At 36.0% G+C, this 19411-nt stretch overlaps 1 protein-coding gene across 1 annotated transcript; it reads left to right on the plus strand.

The window, feature by feature from the left end:
• Positions 1 to 27: 27 nt before the first annotated feature.
• On the plus strand, positions 28 to 2410 carry lyrm1 (LYR motif containing 1). Its single transcript, XM_004080373.4, has 5 exons — positions 28 to 119; positions 1138 to 1329; positions 1421 to 1481; positions 1914 to 1945; positions 2029 to 2410. Exons 2-5 carry the CDS (start codon positions 1171 to 1173, stop codon positions 2140 to 2142), a joined length of 366 nt encoding a protein of 121 aa, XP_004080421.1. The 5' UTR covers positions 28 to 119; positions 1138 to 1170; the 3' UTR covers positions 2143 to 2410.
• The last annotated feature ends 17001 nt before the right edge of the window (positions 2411 to 19411 follow it).

Genomic DNA, 19411 nt, shown 5'->3' on the forward strand with positions numbered 1-19411 from the left:
GACAATCCTCACATGCGAATTTGTTATTTGTAGTTATTAATAAAGTTTTATTTGAAGACGTCATCATTGAGCGACAGAGTTTTTTTCTCCTCTGTTGTCCTAGCAGGCTTATTAAACAGGTAGGTTAAATTTCTACCTAGCTTTTGATAAATTTTTGTGATTTATTTGCAGTTATATTGACTATTTAGAGTGACAATTTTTATGTGTTGTTTCTTGTATTTTAGGGTTTAACTCTCTCCGTATTGAAATTTAGCCTCCGTTTCGCACTTGCGAAACCAAAGTCTGACTGAGTCAGTGAGCGCAGTTACAGACAAACGAACAAAATTGTTTGCATATTGTCATTGTTTAATTTAAGTGAAACCATGATTTCCGTCTGTCATGTAGATATGTAGTAAAACAAGTTTTTTATTTTAGTGTCCTCTCCAGTGTTATTTTATTTTTACCTTATGGTACCTTATCTGGACTGAAAGCCAGAAGAACCCAATAAAAAGATTGATGCATATTTAGTTGACCTGATAAATTATTTTCAGATGGCTTTAATGTTACCATTTTGTCGTCCAGGAGTGGTGAAATATTTAATGAATTGCCAGCACAAAATATTCCATGTCATTAAAACCGATTATAGCATCTTTTTAGATCCTATTTACATTCCACCAAAGCAGTCCTAGAAGATCACTCAAGTCACATTGATTAAAATCTGGAAACCGTTAACAAAGAGCTAAGTATTCTGGATCCTCATGCAGAACTAAATTAAACACAAACACTATTTTTAATGGAAAGCACTGCAAAGGCACTGAACTATTTATGTATCCAGAATTTCGCCTGGTTTCTGCTGCTTCCACACAAAATAAAATGCTTTAGACTCATTTAATAATAAGTGTTTCTATCTCAAATAATGAACTCATCTGAGATAGAAACACACTGAAAATATTCTGGGAAGAAATAAAAAATTTGCTGTATGACATTCACTCTTCAAAGTAAGAATGAAATAATTTAGTTTTTTATCAGCTCAGTCAATATCTTTTATAAGAATACATTTTTCAAAGTGAATTAGTTTTTTTTTTTAATAATACGATGATAATTCAGCAACATTGTTTGCCATCTTTACATATTTACACTTTTTTTTTTGTTGTGCAGGAAGCTTCTCTTTTCTCAGATTTTTCTGCCCTGATGACGGCGTGCACTCGCAGCAAAGTGTTGTCTCTGTACACTCGCGTTTTTCGCGTTGCCCGGACCTGGCAGGCACAGAGCGGCGTTAAAGCGGACACAGAGACTGAGAGAAAGTACATTAAACAAGAGGCCCGCACTCTGTTTAGACAGAACCAGCAGGTGTAACAGGCTCACAGATTTGTCAAAGTAGTTATTTATGGCAAGACACAACATTTATGTCATTTTTCTTTGTGTGTTTTCCTTTTTACAGCTCACAGATCCAGAAGTGATAAAGACCCGCATAGCAGAATGTGAGGCGAGATTAGACATAGGTACAAACGAGGAGATGCTGCACATAAAATGTGAAACTTTTAATATGTTTTGTTTCAGAACTTTTAATTATGTATATTTTTGTTATAAGATAAAATCCACAGACTACAGGCAGCAGTTAAACATCTACTATTCATGCTGTGGAGGCTCACATGTCCTCTTGCATTTAGAGTTTTAGGTGCAGGTCCTATTTGTTTTATATGCTTTTTCCTTACATGTGCTAAGTCTACATACGCCATGAATGGAATAGTAAAAACCTAAAATTTGATAAATTAAGTTAAAGAAATTGTGGTAATGTTGTTAAAGATTTTATTTTTTTAATTCAATGAGTGAAACTGTGATTTTATAGTCGTTGGTATATAGCTTTCTATATAATTTGTGCTTGAGTGTAATCTCTGACCATTGTCAACGTTTTTTTTATTTTTTAATAACAGGCTTGCATTATAGCAATCCATATCCAAGAGCTGTAAGTAATCCCAAGTTAAGTGATGCCTGTTTTATCACGTTTAGGCCAAATTTTTATAGTTTACTCTCTGTTTGTCTTTATAGACATACCTGCCGCCACTTGGACTGGCCACTCTGAAGGGCAGGAACCTGGGAGTCCAGCAGCGTCTCAGGAAACAGGCCAAACCAATTTACTTGCAGTCACATGATGAGACTTGATGGCTGGTATCCTCAATCCTCATCTAGAGCTCAGGTTACAGAGGACCGGAAACAGACATGGAGACATCAAATCATATTATGGCACTAACTTAGAAGCTCATGAATACTCCTCATTAAGAAGAAAGAAGTTAATTCTTGACTGCTTCTATTTTTCCCCAGTATGTAGATGTAAATAAATGTTAAAATGTCTGTAACAGATTCTGTAATGTATTTATCATCATGTCTACTTTGTTTATATGAGAAATACAGTGTTCTGATGTCAAAAATCTTTGGCTTTATAATTCTTTTCCAAATGAGGTGGTTTGAACTATTTTTAAGTTTGAACAGTTTAGATTTCAGGAAACAGATGGCAGAGACAGACGAACCGTTTGACAAGCAGGAAATGACAGATCCAGAAGTTAAAGTTTTTTTCCGCACAGGTGACCGCTGCTGCATCTCTCAGCTGCTTTTGTTTTTTCTCAAATACATTCTATGAACTTTATAACTCAACAGAATGCTACACTTGATTTGAAATAGTCTCTCTTTTCCAAAATAATTTTCACAATATCTTGAATATCTTTGCTACCAACAGCTTTATTATCAATGAGAGCATGATCACTAGAGGGAATATTGTCTCTTTTGGTGGTTTTGATCATATTTTCTGCAGATCTGCAGTTTGTCCTAGAATTGAGAACTGAGGTAAACTTGCTACAAAAATTCAGCATCTAACTTTCTTTTTGTCATCAAACAGAAAACATTGAACGCTATGAGAAAGTCGTTTTATACAAATGTTGTAAATCATGCCTCAAGGGAAATATTCCCTTAACAATTCTTCAACTCATACTCTTAGTCCTTTACTGTGTTTTGCTAAAAATATTCATAGTAGGTCTCACAATATTGATATTTTCCTTGTTTAAATGATAGAACTTATTGTACAGACATAAAACTCAAAATCTGAAAAACAACACATTGTGCACTAAAAGCATTGGAGACCTAGAATCTAACTGTGCTTTCCAGACAACAAGCAGCTGGATTATAATAGGTTTGCTTTCACATTTCCTTTTTTATCTCCCTTTTATTGTGACACTGACACGTTTGGTGAAAGAGCTTCTCGGCTTGTCCATTAGATGACATTCAAATATGCATTTGGAGGTCAAAGATATACTTTTTATGCATGACTCATACGAAATGAATGAATTGGCTGAATTCAGTATCTCATATTTATCACGACATCCTAATGTGGCAAACTGTTTAAACAGGGTTTTCTATAACTGAATATCTGGGTTTGATTTTCCTAAGTTTGTTTTAACAAAATAGTTGGAAATCATTTATACAAATGGGCCTCCTTACTAACATTTCAGGCAGAAACTGAAAGTACTTGAAAAGCCCTCTGTAGCTGCTGTATTCTGCTGGGACTAAAGAGCATTTTATGTTCTGCTCCACTTTTCATCCGAAAAATGAAACTCCGAAACATGAACTGGCAAATGTGACCTCTGCTAATCTCAATGGGACGCATATTCATAGTTCAGTATTGTTGCCGGTTGAAGTTGTACAATGCTGTGTTTTACTGAACTGTAACACCACACAGTTTGGTTCCAATTTTTCACATTTCAATCCTTCTGAATCCAGCCTCTGGACTGAACCACCTTGAAAAGATACTGCTTTCTCATTTTGAGTATGTTTGAGTATTTCTTTTCATTTAACCCCATTCTGAGCACAGTATAAACAGGAAAAATGCTTTTGGTTCAGACACAAATCTTCAGGGCTGTTTCCACACAGGAGACAATCCATGCTTAACTCTCACAAAAAAGAGGATACATTAGGAACTTTATTCAGCATTTTTTAGAATAATAGACTGTGTAAATAATATAATTATTTGTTTTTAACCCTTTGTAAAAGTTTTCTGAGTGATGACAACTTGTATTTCTTATCAGGACTTGAAAATAAGAAGGCAGAAGTCTATTTTTTAATCCACCAGGGGTCACACTACCCCCAGTCCTGGTGCCCTCCACAGTGCATAGGGTTTATTTTTGATTAGGATAAGTGAATGAGCCTGCAGTGAATGACAGCTTCTGCTCTGCACCAAAGCCCCTGTGGCAAAAAATAAAATAAAACATAAGTGATACTAGACATGACACAAACCTGATGGTCAGTGTTAAAAAAAAAAAAGGGACCCTTAGAAATGAGTCAAAACAATCTGAGGCTGAATCACAATTTAAATATTTATTTCCCCTCCTCTGGACAAAGTCATGAGTCATCTGTTTGTTCCTCTGGGATTTTTGTTGCTCTCGTCACCACTTACAAGCCTCTGATGCTCTGTTACAGAGGGAGTTAGTTATTGTTCAGTTGCTTTCTGTGGATGTCCAGTTTAGTGGAAAGAAAGCACAATACTTACAGCGTGGTAAATGCAATTCCAAATCAAAAATTCATTTATTTCAGACTTCTTTCAGTTGGTATTATATTTTTAATTCATTCAACCTTTTTACTTCTGTATTTGCATACTTTATGCATTATCTGCTTTTAGAAATTGAATTCTAATGACTTAAAAAAAAACGTACACGTTTTGCTGAATAGTAGCTTACTTTTCTTTCTGTTCCTGTAATTGCATTTGTGTTGTAAAGATCCTCTTTCTTATTTTTTGGCATCTAACTACTTTCACATAAAATTGTTCTAAAGCCGAAATATTAAAATATTGAATTGATTAAAAAAAAGGTTTCTATCACTTTTAGAGTCAGTAACATGATGGAATGTGTTTTAAAAATATTTTTTACTATTTAAAAAAAACATTTATCTCAACTTTAAGCTTGTTTAGCTTTTGAATTGAAGTTTTTTTTCTGAGAAAATTATCATATTTTCCTATTTAGCATTCATGTTTTTATCTGCTTAGTTCTATTTTCAATTAATTTTAAGCAGATAGCACTTTTTTTAAACTCTGTTTAGTATTTGAATGTGTTCCGACAAATTACATCTACATGAACTTTTTATATTTTGACTGAAAGTAATAAAATAAAATGGCATCATAAAACACTTATTCTCCCTCAAAATTGTATTCTTAAAAATAAATAAATAAACACCTAATCCAAACTCCTAAATATTTAAAAGTAATCAAAAGCTTTTTACTTTGTTAAAATAAAGGTCTCAAGCTGAACATTCCAAATTCTTTGTGCAATCAATATGACACTAACAAGATAAAAGCCTGTCTGACGCTTATTGCAACAGTATGTCATGCAGATAGTTCATGTGCACCATAGGGTGTGATGTAAACAGGAGTGTCTGAAGAAAACCGAAAAATGCTTTTATTACAGTTAAAGAAAGGCAGCACCTTTAATAATATTCATGTGGTTTTATCATTACTGTTGTGCAACCTTACCCAATTTGTTAGAACAATATATATATATATATATATATATATATATATATATATATATATATATATATATATATATATATATATATATATATATATATATATATATATATAAAATTAGAGCTACATTGAGTGAAAAATATATTTGATTTAAAGTTAATTACTGAATATTTACAAAGAAAAGATAATCATTTTTCTTAACTGTTACTTTTATCTGTGAAACTTTTTTATATGTGTCTTTAAAACATTACCTTAATTTATCACTTTTGAAAGTCAAAAAGTATTTTTAAAAAGGAGCAAAACTGATTTGACAAACAATTTAGTATTTATACAAGTGATCTATTTGTGCAGAATTTTTGTAGCTTTTATACATTTTAGATTTCCCAACCAAGAATCTTCAAAACATAAATGTCTTTTTTCCCAAAATAAGAAAAGGACTTTAATCAGTTTGTTTTTGGAGGAACAAATTGGTATTTAAAGTATTACTTAATTTTTTTTGAAACTTTTTGAAATAAGATACATTTTAAGTACAAACAAAGATCCTGTGAGTACAATTTTTACAGATGGAATTTCTGTGTGCCTGCAGGCAAGGCCACACAATGATATGATGTTTCACAGCCTTTGTGTGACCCATTTGTGTGACGCCGCTCACCGAAAAACTGGATCACAGCGAAAGAGAGGAAGAAAAGATCCTGAAAAAAAGGCTATCTGTTGTAAATATGGATATCTTGAGATTCACCTGAGAACAGTGTCATTTTGGAAATAATAAATAAGTTCGGTGAGAGGATACAACAGTACCAGAAGGAGGGGAGTGATCCATCATCAGCCTTAAAGCCCCTCTCCCGGTCTGCATTATTTAGGGGCTTCAGATAGAGTCCCTGAGGGAAATACGATGGAATAAAACCCCAAAAAAAGAACGCAAAAAGAAAACAAATACAGCAGGACAAAATAGCAGTGTTTTTAGAAGATGCTTTAAGTTAATTAGATCTTGTTTTAATTGGGGGCATCTGTTTCCTTGTGTTACCTTCTGGACCTCGCTTTGATATGAATCCTCTTATCGGCTGTCCTGACAACACTTAAACCTTCATTCAATTAGCATCATGCTTGATTTTTACTACACAATGCAGATTGTAAGGCCAGAGATTGTATTTATTTTTATTTTTTTTAGGGTCAGACAAATCCTAAATTGTTTCCGATTGAAATTTTCTTTCAATGATGCTTCAACATGTAATGATGTGAAGTAGCTTTGATTTTCATTGTGTTTTATGCTTTCTACAAGCTAGAACCCCAAATTTGACAGCTCCTTAATATTTCCCTCTGAAGTGTTAATTTTGGATTAACACAATTAAACTGATGACGAAAAAGAAATGGGATGAGACACTGTCATGACTACGCACTTAATTGCTCTTTGTGCTGCTCCAGACTTTTGTCTCATCTCCAGATCTTTTGCTCACTCTCATCCCACTCACTCTTTGTCTCCCTCTGGGCTTTTGTTTAGCCTATACGTTTCACATTGTCTCAGCTCGCACAGAAAGTACTCTGCCATCTTGGCAGGAATCTGCGTTGTGCGTGGATCAACTGGAGCTGTGCGGCCAGTTTTGCAAAACTGAGGTGCGCACACATGCTTGGTTGAGCTTTGTCCACTGCAACGCTGCTTAATAAAGTGAATGAGCGATGGTCAAGGTGAAGTCTGGGGCGATTAACAAACGTGGCAAAAAGAAAATTCTAGTGCTGACAATGGCTTGGCTGATTTTCCGGCTCCACTGCCAGGGTTATGTACCCACAGTTGTTCCTTGGTGCTCCACAGAGGTTTTTAACAATGACTTCAGGTGATGAAGTCCAACCCCGGTGTTGTATCACTAGGCTCCTGAGTAACTTGAAGAAGCCATCAAATATTTACCAGCCCTCCTTTTCATGATCATTGCATGTAAACACGCATATTATCTCTGTGATTGACACACACGCTTTCGGGCTAGCACACCTATGAAAGCTTAGACAATTCTATAGCCTCAAAAGGAAAAAGAGAGTCAGAAAAGATATTTATGGGTAACTTCATTTATTTTGGTCTTTTGGTAACAACATAAAAACATTTTTTTCTGAAAAGTAAGCAAAGCTTATGCGATCCCAAATGTCTCAGGGTATTCCTCTGTGGAGATACGAAACACCAACATCCATCATTTCAATGCAACATCATTTATTTTTGCGTTCTTAAATTATTTTTTTTATCAGACACGGTTTCATCAGTGTCTGATAAAAAAAATAATGTAAGAACTCAGTTTAAATTTGTAGACACAATGAACTTTATTAAATTATCATTTATTTTTTACCAGTATAATGCTTTAGTCAGATTTACTTGATGTAATTAAGGGAAATCATTGTTTCTTTTAATTTAGCTGGACTTGAAGGTGGATGGAAAACTCATTAAGACCAGGAGATAAATAATGGAGGAGGGTGCTGTTGATGACTAGTGTCGTTTGCATCTTTTCTTCAGTGAGCGCTGTTGTTGGACCTCAGAGGGGAGCAGGCTGTGGCTTAGGGGCAGATAAGGTGATTGAACAAAAAGCACAGAAGCAGGAGGAGGAGGATGTTTGCAGGGCAAAGAGCCAGGTTGTTTCAGCAGCCTGCAGTGAAAGTGAGGAGACAGAGCTGCTGAAAGGCCCAGCCAGCACCGGCCTCATCAGGAAAGATGGAAAACAGTTAACCAGCCAACCTGCAGGGTTGCAACCAGGAACCACTGACAGCCATGACAGGAAACACAAGCTTGCTCATTGTATTTGATTAAAATGTTAGAGGCATCTGCTTATTACAGGATGCCTGATTATGCATGATTAATGCACAGCTTGATTTAGTTTCAAACAAGTGAAATGTATTTCTGATCTCATTCTTCTTCTGCAAAAATCATCTGACTGTATCCCTCACTGAAAGTCATCAAGACTTTCAGGATAGCACGTCATTGCATTTTTACACAGACACACATCAGTATTACTACAGCTCCTTTTACAGGGCTTTGCAGGGAAAGTAACAAATGACGTTGATGACTTGTAGGAGGCCATGGATCCTGGGTTTCAGGTGACCAGTAACCAAAGCTGGACTCTCTTTTTTTAGTTTGGTTTGGGGTTTATAAAACCACATTTGTCCCAAATGTTAAATATAGAAGCAAAATGTTGATTCAAAGGTTAGGCTGACGCTGTGAAGCTTACTTTATTAAAGAATTACTGGAAAATTACATTTTTGTGGAAATTAATAGGTTTTTTTAACCCTTGGATGAAAACACATGTCTGAAATATCACTTTTTTGGTATGTTTTTACCACAACAATGTTGCAAATATATTCACATGAGTATTTAGGAAAAAACACCTTATTTACCCACTGTCTCAAATTTGATCCACACATTTTAACATGGTGTAAGTATTGTAAAGAATTAAGTATCAACAAGGTTTGCATTCTTTCAATACAGCAAGTAGTCATTAAAAAACAAAACAAAATAAAACAACAGAGGAGTAATTCTCAACATAAAGTTTAGAAAATTTGCAGATTTTTTGCTGGCAAGGGGTTTTAAAATTTTGAAAACAGCAAGAAATCCCTTGTACCGCCCCTAGTGGAAAGATAATGAACTACGGGACATAAAAACAGACCAAGTTCTAAACAGCGGGTTTTTGAGGTTTTGATATCATGCTAATGAGTTTTGAGTTTTTGATATCATGCTAATGATATTAAATGCATATGGGGTTAAACTCAGGTAGAAATAAATACTCCACAATTAAATTCCAGCAATGTTTAAAACTGCTGCTTTTCCTCATCTGCACTGCCTCATCCTCAAAGGCGGCAGGCAGCATATGGAATTGACAATGAACAATCTCAGGTCTTAAAGTGTGATCTTTTGCACAGTTTTTAAATATGCAAAGTAACCACAGAAACAGACCTGATGGGTTTGTTTCTACATATAGAATGTAAGTAAAAACTGCTCAATTAAACTGCTTTGCTTAATCAAGGCTGTTTCCGTAACCATCTTAGTTTTATAGGACCCGGTGGTTAGCCCTGTGCCAAACCCCCAACCTGGAGGGCCAGTGGACTGCTCTTGGTCTGGTCTCTACCCTTCAATCTGTCTGGCATGGGAGACCCTGCAGGAGCACAAAGCTCCAGCCAGCATAGCTATCCAGGTCACCAAGACACGTAAGCCCCCCCAAACCACGACAAAGTGTCAGTCCATGGGCACCCATTACAGGTGGTCTCATAGAGAGCGGGTTAACAAGGCTAATATCTCCAGAAGCTGATTCTTTCATCAATTTTTTTTTTTTGGTTCATCAGTGTTGTGTGTTTCGGCCAACACATTTAAACACCTTTTATTCTGCCGCTTAGTTGATTTTTGCATCTATTCAAAAAGAAACAGGACTCTGATGTGGTGTTGGGCACCTTAAGCACACCTCGTTCTAATCTGAGAGGAGGCAGATGGGTGCAAACTCAGAGAAAGCGTGAGAAGAGGTTCAGCTGCAGTTTGTTCTGCTGCTGCAAGAATAAAATCGCAGTAAGTGCCCTGGTCAGAAACAGTGCATTCAGAGTGGCAGATGATTCATTTCGAGTGTGATTGCAAAACACTGAGAGAGCAGACAAAGAGCGTGTGGTTGAGAAAAATACTCACCATAAGTAGGAAGCCTGATAATTCACAGATCGGCCTTCAAATCAGCATTAGGTTCTGCGCTGTGTTGTCAAGCGTGACGTAATATTTGGAAATGGCGCATTTTTAAGTTGTTTGTGTTTGCTCTTAAAGTCCCAAATGTGTTCCATTCATTTATTTATTTTTAAATCATTTAAATTTTAATGGAAAACAAATGAGTCAAAAATTGAAAAAATAAATAAAATGTTTTGCACAAATATTCACATACTAGTCAACATTTTGAGGAACATTTTGTTAATTTTTGTTGGTTTTAAGACTTTTATTGATTGTAAAAGCCCCTCTTTCCTACCTTATTGTTTTGAATCAAAGCCTTTTACATTTGTAATAAATTCTATTTGACGTTTTTGTCATTTGTAGGACGTTAATGACAAAAGGACGTTAAAGGAAAGGAAAGGAAAACTGTGTAGAAAAGATGAATGACCAAGTAATTTTAATTTTGAATTTATTTTAAAATGCAACATATGATGCAACACAACAAAGTAAAAGTCATGCAGATTGAATTTTCCTTGGTTTAAGTCCAAGACACGCTTATGAGTTGGATGCATTTGGAAGAACTGGACCGCATTGTGATTGTTTGAAGTTTTGGCAATGAATTATGCCAAAAGTGCTGTACTTTGTAGACACAGGCCAAAACAACCTTTCGTTTCATTTTGAGGGAAAGTTTATGGAGTGCCTGAATGTGCAGGTCAGCGATGATCCCTGTTGTCACTTCACATCACTCCTCATTTCGCCTCTGAGCTCTTTGAAAAATCGTATCCTATTGAAGGTCACTTTTACTGTGAATGACAGGACATTTTTTATTTATTTATTCTTTGAACCAATGAATTATGCAAAAACAAATGTTTTTTAGAGTCAGCTTTTTAGGGAAAATTCTTTCCTTGTCATTGTTGTTGCTTAACCTTTCCAGCGATTTTTTAGAAACAGTTAACCAGTAAACTGATTAATTTGCAGTATTGTCAGGAGTGGTAAAAACACACAATGTTTTTTTTCTTCTTTTTGGATTATTAGATGTCGCAGATGTCTTTCTGAGTGTCCTTTTTTTTTTTTTTTTTTGAACCACCAGGTCGGTTCAGTTAATACTGACACGAGGCTGACTTGGATGCTAAAAATAACACACACTGCAGTTAATTAGAGAAGTAATACGATGAGATAGCTTGATTGGAGAGGAATGGACAGGAGCTGGTTGGAAAGATGAACTAATCCTGCTTTGCAGCTTTAAGACTAATCACAGATTCACATAGAGATTCCAGATTAATTCAAAAGAAGGAGGAAAAAATCAATGTTTAATAAATTACAACAGCGTATGAAGTCAAGCTGCAGCAAATTAAGGATCCATAAAATAGTAGATTGTAACTTCAGAGTAAAAAACAAGGTAAATAGATTAATAAAAACATGTCAGGGGGGTTTTGAGCATGCATATTTAGTAATACTTTTTATCTGCTGTCAATACTGTGGCAGGTGCACTTGAAGTTTTCATGAAAGAATCCTTTAAATAGCCTATACAAGTCAAATGATTAGGTACAAAAATAATTCCCGACTGATATAAGAGCTGGTGGGATGGTTAACTGACACACTTGCAATTTTAGCAGTAGCCCAGAAAAGAGAGAAATCGACAGTACTGACCCTGTAAAACGCCAAATGTCCTGTTGTACTTGGGGACTGGCACTTGTTTGACATTGCTGTAGTTACTTTGTGAGACGGCAGAGTGCCGAGCGGAGCGGAAACCTATAAAAGCATAGAACACTTTATCAGTCCTCAGGGAGACTAAAAGAACAAACACAAAGTCACACCCCATTTTGGATTAAAAAAAAAAACAGGGCAGAAAAGTGGGAAGAAATTACATCTGTCTGACCCAGTAAAGTGGAACTGCAAGGCAACTGCAGTTTAAACAAATGATTAAACAAGATTAAACAAATGCAAAAACCCTCTCAAGATTCAAGCAGCAGTAGACAAATGTAAAAAGCTGTTCAGTTTTTAATTATTATTCCTCTTTTAAATAAAAATGGAAATAAGAAAAATAGGCTCCAACATGAACAGAAGTTTTAATTCTTAGGACACAAAAAATGTGGGTTTTAATGTTTCAAATCTATCAAAACCCCTGAAATCCTATCTTTTGCACAAGTTTAGCTTGTTTGAAAAACTGTTTCTTTCTAATAAGGAATGTGGCAGAACAGCTTCAATTTGCTTGCATTATCATTTTACTATTGTTAAGCATATTGTGAGTTTGATCTGGAAAACTGACAAAGAAATAAAGTTTACTGTTTTCTCTCACTTTCAGAAAAAGCTGTCAAAGACAAAACAGCAAAAACAGCTAAACCCAACTTTCAGCATGGAGGTGGAAAGGTGATAATCAGGCTTTCTTTAGGTGTCTAAAAATGTATTTGAATAAATTGAGACAAAAACTCATGCAAAACAAACTGACTGCGTCAGTCAACACAAGAATTGTCAAATGATGTTATTGAATATAAAATGTGATTTAATAGATAATAGATAAAATGTGAATTAGAGTTTACTTATTTTTTTTTTTGAAAATTGTTTTGAAATAACTAGCCAGTTTTAGAAGTGTCATTAGACAGAAAATTCACATTAGACAAAAAAATAATGAAGTCTAGACAGTGTCTGCTTAGATTCTCTTTTGTCTGGTTAGACTGCATCAAATTAGTGGGCAAAAAACACCTGCAATAAATGTTTATTTGCCCACTGAAGGTTGTAAAAAGAAAATCTCACTGTATATTACACTGTTATCCTAGCAGACATGTCACTGCCTATCATATCAGAAATGTCAAAGAAAAAGTAATAACTTCTCCATCCAGAATGCTGCACTACTGGAAGTGTGATTGGGACATCTTCACATCTCAAAAAGCTGCTATTAGACAAGAGCTGATTAGATGCTCCCAAAGGAGAAAGCTGGAAAGAAAGCAGAAGACAGAACAATATCACATTGTGACAGTTATCCTTTACAGAGAAAAATAAATTAGTTTTGAGAAATGCCTTGATTCGAGTCCTCGAACTGCAAACTGATAAAAAATATTGAGTGGGAACAACATTTGAAGTGTTTACACAAAAACACACACACACACACCTTGTCTGGTCTGTCTTTTGGAAGCGAAAATGGAAGTGAATCATCTTCCTCCATCTAATCCTGTCTTCTGCATTCTCTAATCTAATACCAGCTACCTTCATGTCTTATTTCACTGTATCCATAAACCTCTTTGATAAACCCAACATTGACCTGTTGAATTATCATTATTAAAATGATCATTTAATTTCCACAGATATAAAGTCTGGGGTGGAAGCATCATAATGTGGGGTTGATCTGTGCACTACCAAATGAGAAGAAGAAGATTGGTTGATATTTTAAAGCAAAATCTCAGGTTAACAACAAAATAAATAAAAGTTTGGAAGAAGATTGTAGTTTCCTAAATGATGATAGTTTTATGAAAAATGACAATCTTAACATTTTGGGTTTTAAAAAGTTTGCCTTAAAGTTTCTTTTAGGTTGGGCTCATTCGTTTCCATATTTTTCACAGTTTTCATACTTTGAAACAATGGATAAATATAGAGGGATTTTTAATGTCAATGCCAGCAATGTTAACAACAGTCCAATCATAGAACAATACTCATTACACTCATCCATACATTTTTGTCCATTCATAAACTGACACACACAGTCAAAGCCACAAAGGGAGTGTAACTCGGTCTATAGCACCCCTGCAGATGAAAAATCCATTACAGAGCTGCTAAAGACTCTCAGCAAACAGAAGCCTCAAAACACCACCATAAAAGCCCTTTGTGTTCCATGAGAAGTGTTACTCACAGCTTTTATTAAACAATCCTTCACTTTCGAACATTTACTTGTTCTCTTTGTGCAAAACACATATACCTGTGTTCAGTTTGAACAATGCAGAATTAAAAGAAATTTAAATGATATTATAAACATCAGATGTGCTAAATAGATATTCATGCAAACTACCACTCCTTAGATGCTAAATTGGGAGAGGAGTCTAGGGTGAGGGTTTAGAAAAGGTTGCAAGTCCTGGGAGTGTCACTGCGCTGCTGGTTCCCTGCCTGGAAGTCTTCACTGTACAGGCCCTGACACTAAACCAGTCTGACAGCACTGAGAACTGTCACCTCTCCCTACTGCTCCTGCTGCCTCCCTCAAAAACTGTCTGTGTGAAAAAACAATCTTATGAGGCAAGATTGTGGAGAAACAGATCTAAAAAGAGGGTGGCCTGCTAATGTCTCCCTATAATACTCAGTCTCAAAGGCAAAGAAGCTATGACGCTATTTGGGTATTTTACTGGTTGATATGTCCAGTTTAAATTAATTAAAAAAAGAAAAGAATTTTTTAAGAAATGTACATCAGAAAAGCATTATTTGAGACAATTCTGTTGTAAATTGAATTCAAAAACATATTTTTGCACATTTTGTTGTGTCTTTCCACAAAATTACAACACCAGCAATCCAAAAAACAAAACAACAAAAAACACCACAGTACGGAATAAAAACTAAAGGACATCCCCCCTTACAGAAATGTAAAAGTCCACTGTGTGGGGTCATCAGGGGGGTAGATGAAAAACACAAACCACTGAAACACAATCTAGGAGGGTGATGCCTTTGCAAACGATGAAGCAGCTGAGGTGATGATGCTGAGCGGAGACAAGCAGAGGCCAGTGATCCGTTGGCAGCCATGAATCCACCCCGCGGCCTGCGTCCTCAGCAGCCAATTACAGTAATTAGAGTATTGTTAGAGGTTGCTAAAGGATTAAGCTTTTAGCATAGTGGCTTTTCCTGACAAGTTTTGACTGAAACTTGAAAAAACCTAAAAGTGTCTGAAAATCAGTTGAACCATCTCTATATTTGTTTTTTTTTTATTTTTTAAATTAATTTGCAAAATGTTTTTCTTCCATGATTAGTGAGTCCAATTACCATTGTACATTTAATATATATGAACTAAACCATTAAGGATTTCCCTCCTTACTCCATAAAACTTGTGTATCAAAAATACATGTTTTATAATCAAATATTGAGAAGACTGTCTGATGATTACTGTTAAGGTCAGAAAGTACATCCACTTGCTGTATTTTTTAGAAGGAAGTAGCAGTGCTGAACATCTTTAGGCTCACATTTCCAGCGTTTTCAATTATTATTTAACAGAAATAAACATAAATGGAGAAAGTGCTTCAGAGGGTATAGACCATAAAACTTAAACAAAATAGAAAAAATTCAAATTTTGGTGCAAAAAGACTACTTTGCTAAAAGAACAACTGAACAAAAGAACAAAAAAGGGTGACAGGTTTTATCTGGGTTTAATTTGAAAAGGCTAATGCTGCTCAGAAGGGGTGAGATGGAGTTCCAGGTGAGACAAAACTTTAAGGGGGTGTTCTTCAATACCAGTTTCAGTGACCGGTTGACAGCTTAATAATAGCATCTCCAATTAGTGTAACGGAGAAGAGTGCTGACCGCCTGTTTGCACCTCTTCTTTCATGAAGTTGTGGGTCTGACTCACTCAGGAACCTTTTGCTGTAATGAGTGCGGGTCATCAGACTCTCCTGAACTGGAAAATGCTACGGACACAGATGGTTTTAATACCTTAATAGTATATGCGTAAATTGTTATTATTACTATAATCAATTATTTTTCCTTTTTAAGATTTAATATACCGAAATTGAAAACTTGAACTGAGGTTTTATTTATGGATGTAATAATAACTCATGAACTAAAAACATAATATTCACTTAAGGGGGACTGTTATGAATTCTTCATTCTTCTACAATATGGGATTTCTGTGAACAAATTGGGGCCTGATTTTCATTATTAGTCTGTTTCTCACTTCTCATCCACACACCCACAGCGAGAGCTGTTAAAGAGGGAACACAACTCAAAAAAAAAAATCATTTCACACAGAGAAAAGTGAATCTGCCTGTGGGTGCTGGTACAAAAACACACAAAGGCTCAGTCAGGAATCAAGTCTCCACAGAAATGGCAGCCTAACTGTTCGTAACTCTATCCAGACTTTGCCCTGAAAACATGACACGGTTTTACTATTTGTTTACACAAGAACTATCTATAGCTGTGGGATTAATAGATTTCATCCATTAAATTCAAAGTTATAGTGATGCAGAAAATAATTACAAATTTTACTATTTGAGTTTGGTATGTAAGATAAGGGCCTCCTCACAGCACATCATTTCTTTCTGTTGTGTTGACATCACAACAGGGAGTGTTAAGTGCTTGGCGTTTCCGGCTCCACTAAAAATTTCTTTTGACAGTCCATGCTCATGCACCACTAAAGGAGAAACCGATTCAGTGGTGAAGTGTTTACTCCTTCTGTTTTAACATGCCTTATCTATATTATCTATTTTAATTATTTTATTTTGTCCTCAATGTTTGGTTGTCATTTTATTTTGAATTGATTTTAGAATATTTTTGCGCTTTTTTGTTGCCGGAGCTCCTGGGCTGTGTTCTCCACCCAAAGGTCCACTTAACACTTAACTGTGGAAACAGACAGATCCATTTGTTGTTTGGATAGTGTTTTCATGGTCCAAGTCATCTCTTCCTCTCTATTTGCTTATTTATAGGGCCGTAGTTTAGCTCAGAGAGAGCAGGTTGTCCAACAACCAAATGGTTGGCGGTTCAATCCCCACTCCCCCCAGCCAGCTGCCACCCCCCCAAGCGCGGCCAGCCCGCAGCTCACCGCTCCTCCCAGAGGATGGTTTAAAATGCGGAGAAGAATTTCCCCATTGTGGGATAAAAAAGTATTAATTATTATTATTATTATAAGACCATTAAAGTAAAAAATTGGCATCACGATATCCTCTGTGACATTTTGGACTCAAAACACAACTCTGGTGCAGGAAATCACACCAACCATTAATCAGTATCGTGGGATTGGGGCTCTGATGTGTTTGGCTTTTTAAAGATTGAATTGATTTAAAATAAACTGAAATTATGCCTAAAACTATAAATCAGGGATTCACTGTTCTGGTTAAGCTCTATTAACAACTATAATTTTTCTGAATTTCCCCATCAGCTGAAAAGAAATATACAGGTGCAGTTCCCTTGTGCAAACACAAGCAATCCAGAAAAGTTGCTGAATATCATGCTCCTCTCTATCCATCCTTTTAAATCTAGGCCTACTGGAGGGAACAATGGCAGAAATGTTTGCCTTTGGAGCTCATGAGCGGGGCCATTGAGGGCCTTGCAGTGGGATCGGATGCAGTGAATTAGTGTAAAGCCTCGATTGAGAATACAGCTGACACGACGGCACTGCTGTAGCCTAGCTTTCAGCTGCTGCCACAAACCTAACATGAAAAGGCTCTGGCACTCGCAACAAGTGAACACCACACCTCCACTGAAATATTAATTTTATTCTAAGATTATTCCCTCAGCAGCTTCTTCATTTTGAAGTTGCATATATTTTTCTTAGTGTAACAGTCGAAAGTTCATATTGAGGTTTTCTGCAAGATTATGTCCCTCTGGTTCATATGCAAAATGCAGTAACTACGTCTTAACATGGAGATATTTGTCTAGGATTGAAATGTAATACTAGAAAATTTGAAAATTAACACATAATCTAAAAGATACTGATATATTTTTCTTGTTCCTAAAAGAAAAATATGGTTTCTTAAATTAAAATGTGTTTTTTCCCCTTAAATGATAAATTATTCAACACCACAGATTACTTATATGATATATTACATTGGGATTAGCCAATCTGGTTTTGTAAATGATTTCTCAATGCATTCCCTGCAATGCCCCAAGCTAAGGGGGCAAGTGTTATTTCACCATATGCCTGCTCACAACCACCATATGCGCCACTGGTTAATTCATTTTGACGAGGCCATGGGCATCGTTTTTTAGCATCTCAATATGCCTGTCATACCAACATACAAAAAGAACTCTTTGAGGAAAAAGCAAATTAGCTGTCAAACGGTAGCTGGTTTTCTAAAAGCTCCCTTTCATTCGGCATGAATATGCCGTTTCTCATGTCTATTCTGGTGACAGCACATATGTGTGTGTGTAGGTGTGAAAGTGACTGAGTGTGTGAAGGAGCACAGAGAGAGTAAAGATAGGTCTTTGTGAGTGAGTGTGCCGGAGAGGAAGGGGCTAAAGTGGAGAGAGTGCGTGAGAAATGAAGGAGCAAGTATCAGTGATGGGAGGGATAGCTGGGTCTGAGAAAGAGGGTCAGCTGCTGGTAAATTTAGGGTAAAATTAGGGCTTAGCCGGGCTCGTCTGTGTGGAACCGACAGATGGAGGATGGTTTCAAGGGAGTCAGACCTGCTACAAATAGCTGTGTGCACACATTTTTCAATGTGCACATACACATGATCATTAGACAAAGTCAGAGCAAGAAGACAAGCTCTAACACAGATATAAAAGCTACACTACCTCACACAAAAGATCTTACATGTTGCACATTATTTAACAACCAATATTTGTGCTGCAATGAAGGAATCACATTAGGTAAGAAAGCCAAGGTTCAGTAACAGAAAAACGTGTTTTTGGTGTGCTCCCTCCCTTCTCTGAACATTTTACTCCACAGTCTTGGTCCAGCCTCTCCTTTGTTATTGTAACTAACTTTGAATCATCTGCAGAAGCCGTTGAATTTTGCTGCAGCTCTGTCATCAGGGAACATAAAGAGGAGCTCCAATGAAGGCACAATGTACCTGCAAACTCCTGAATGCTCTTGGTGTCCTCATTCTACCATTTGAAGTGAACTAAATTGCAAAAAGTGTTGGGATTATGAAAATTATGATTGAGCTTGTGTTCCTGCTGTCATAGTCTATAGATTTTTATATCTTAGGTACTATGCTGCTTTAACTGCAGCTTCTTCTGACTTTATTCCTGGTTTTATTGTCCTTCTGATGACCTCCTTTAAGTTTACCCTCATGGAGTTTTACACATGAGCTTTTTTTTCCAAGAGTCCCCTCTTCATCATGTACACAAACCTCATTATGTGAACTCTTTTTTGTGTGTTCTCATTTTTCAGGATTCCTACCTCTGTGTTCCTTCAGTGTTCTGTTGTAAACCTGTCTATGTCTTTTTTCTTTGCTTAAAAAAGCTTTAAATGCATTTATTTCTGCCATGTGTTGCAAACAAAGGCCTCCTAGAAATAAGTCAAAATGTCTTGAAATTTGAAAAAAAAGTCTTTAAATAAGCAGAAAACATGACAACAGGGTAAAAAATGATATGACAAAAAAGATTACTTTTCTATTGAAAAAATTTCCTGGTGGTATTTTTTTTCA

The sequence above is a fragment of the Oryzias latipes genome, chromosome 19 (assembly GCF_002234675.1).
Source record: "Oryzias latipes chromosome 19, ASM223467v1".
Classification (NCBI taxonomy): Eukaryota; Metazoa; Chordata; class Actinopteri; order Beloniformes; family Adrianichthyidae; genus Oryzias; species Oryzias latipes.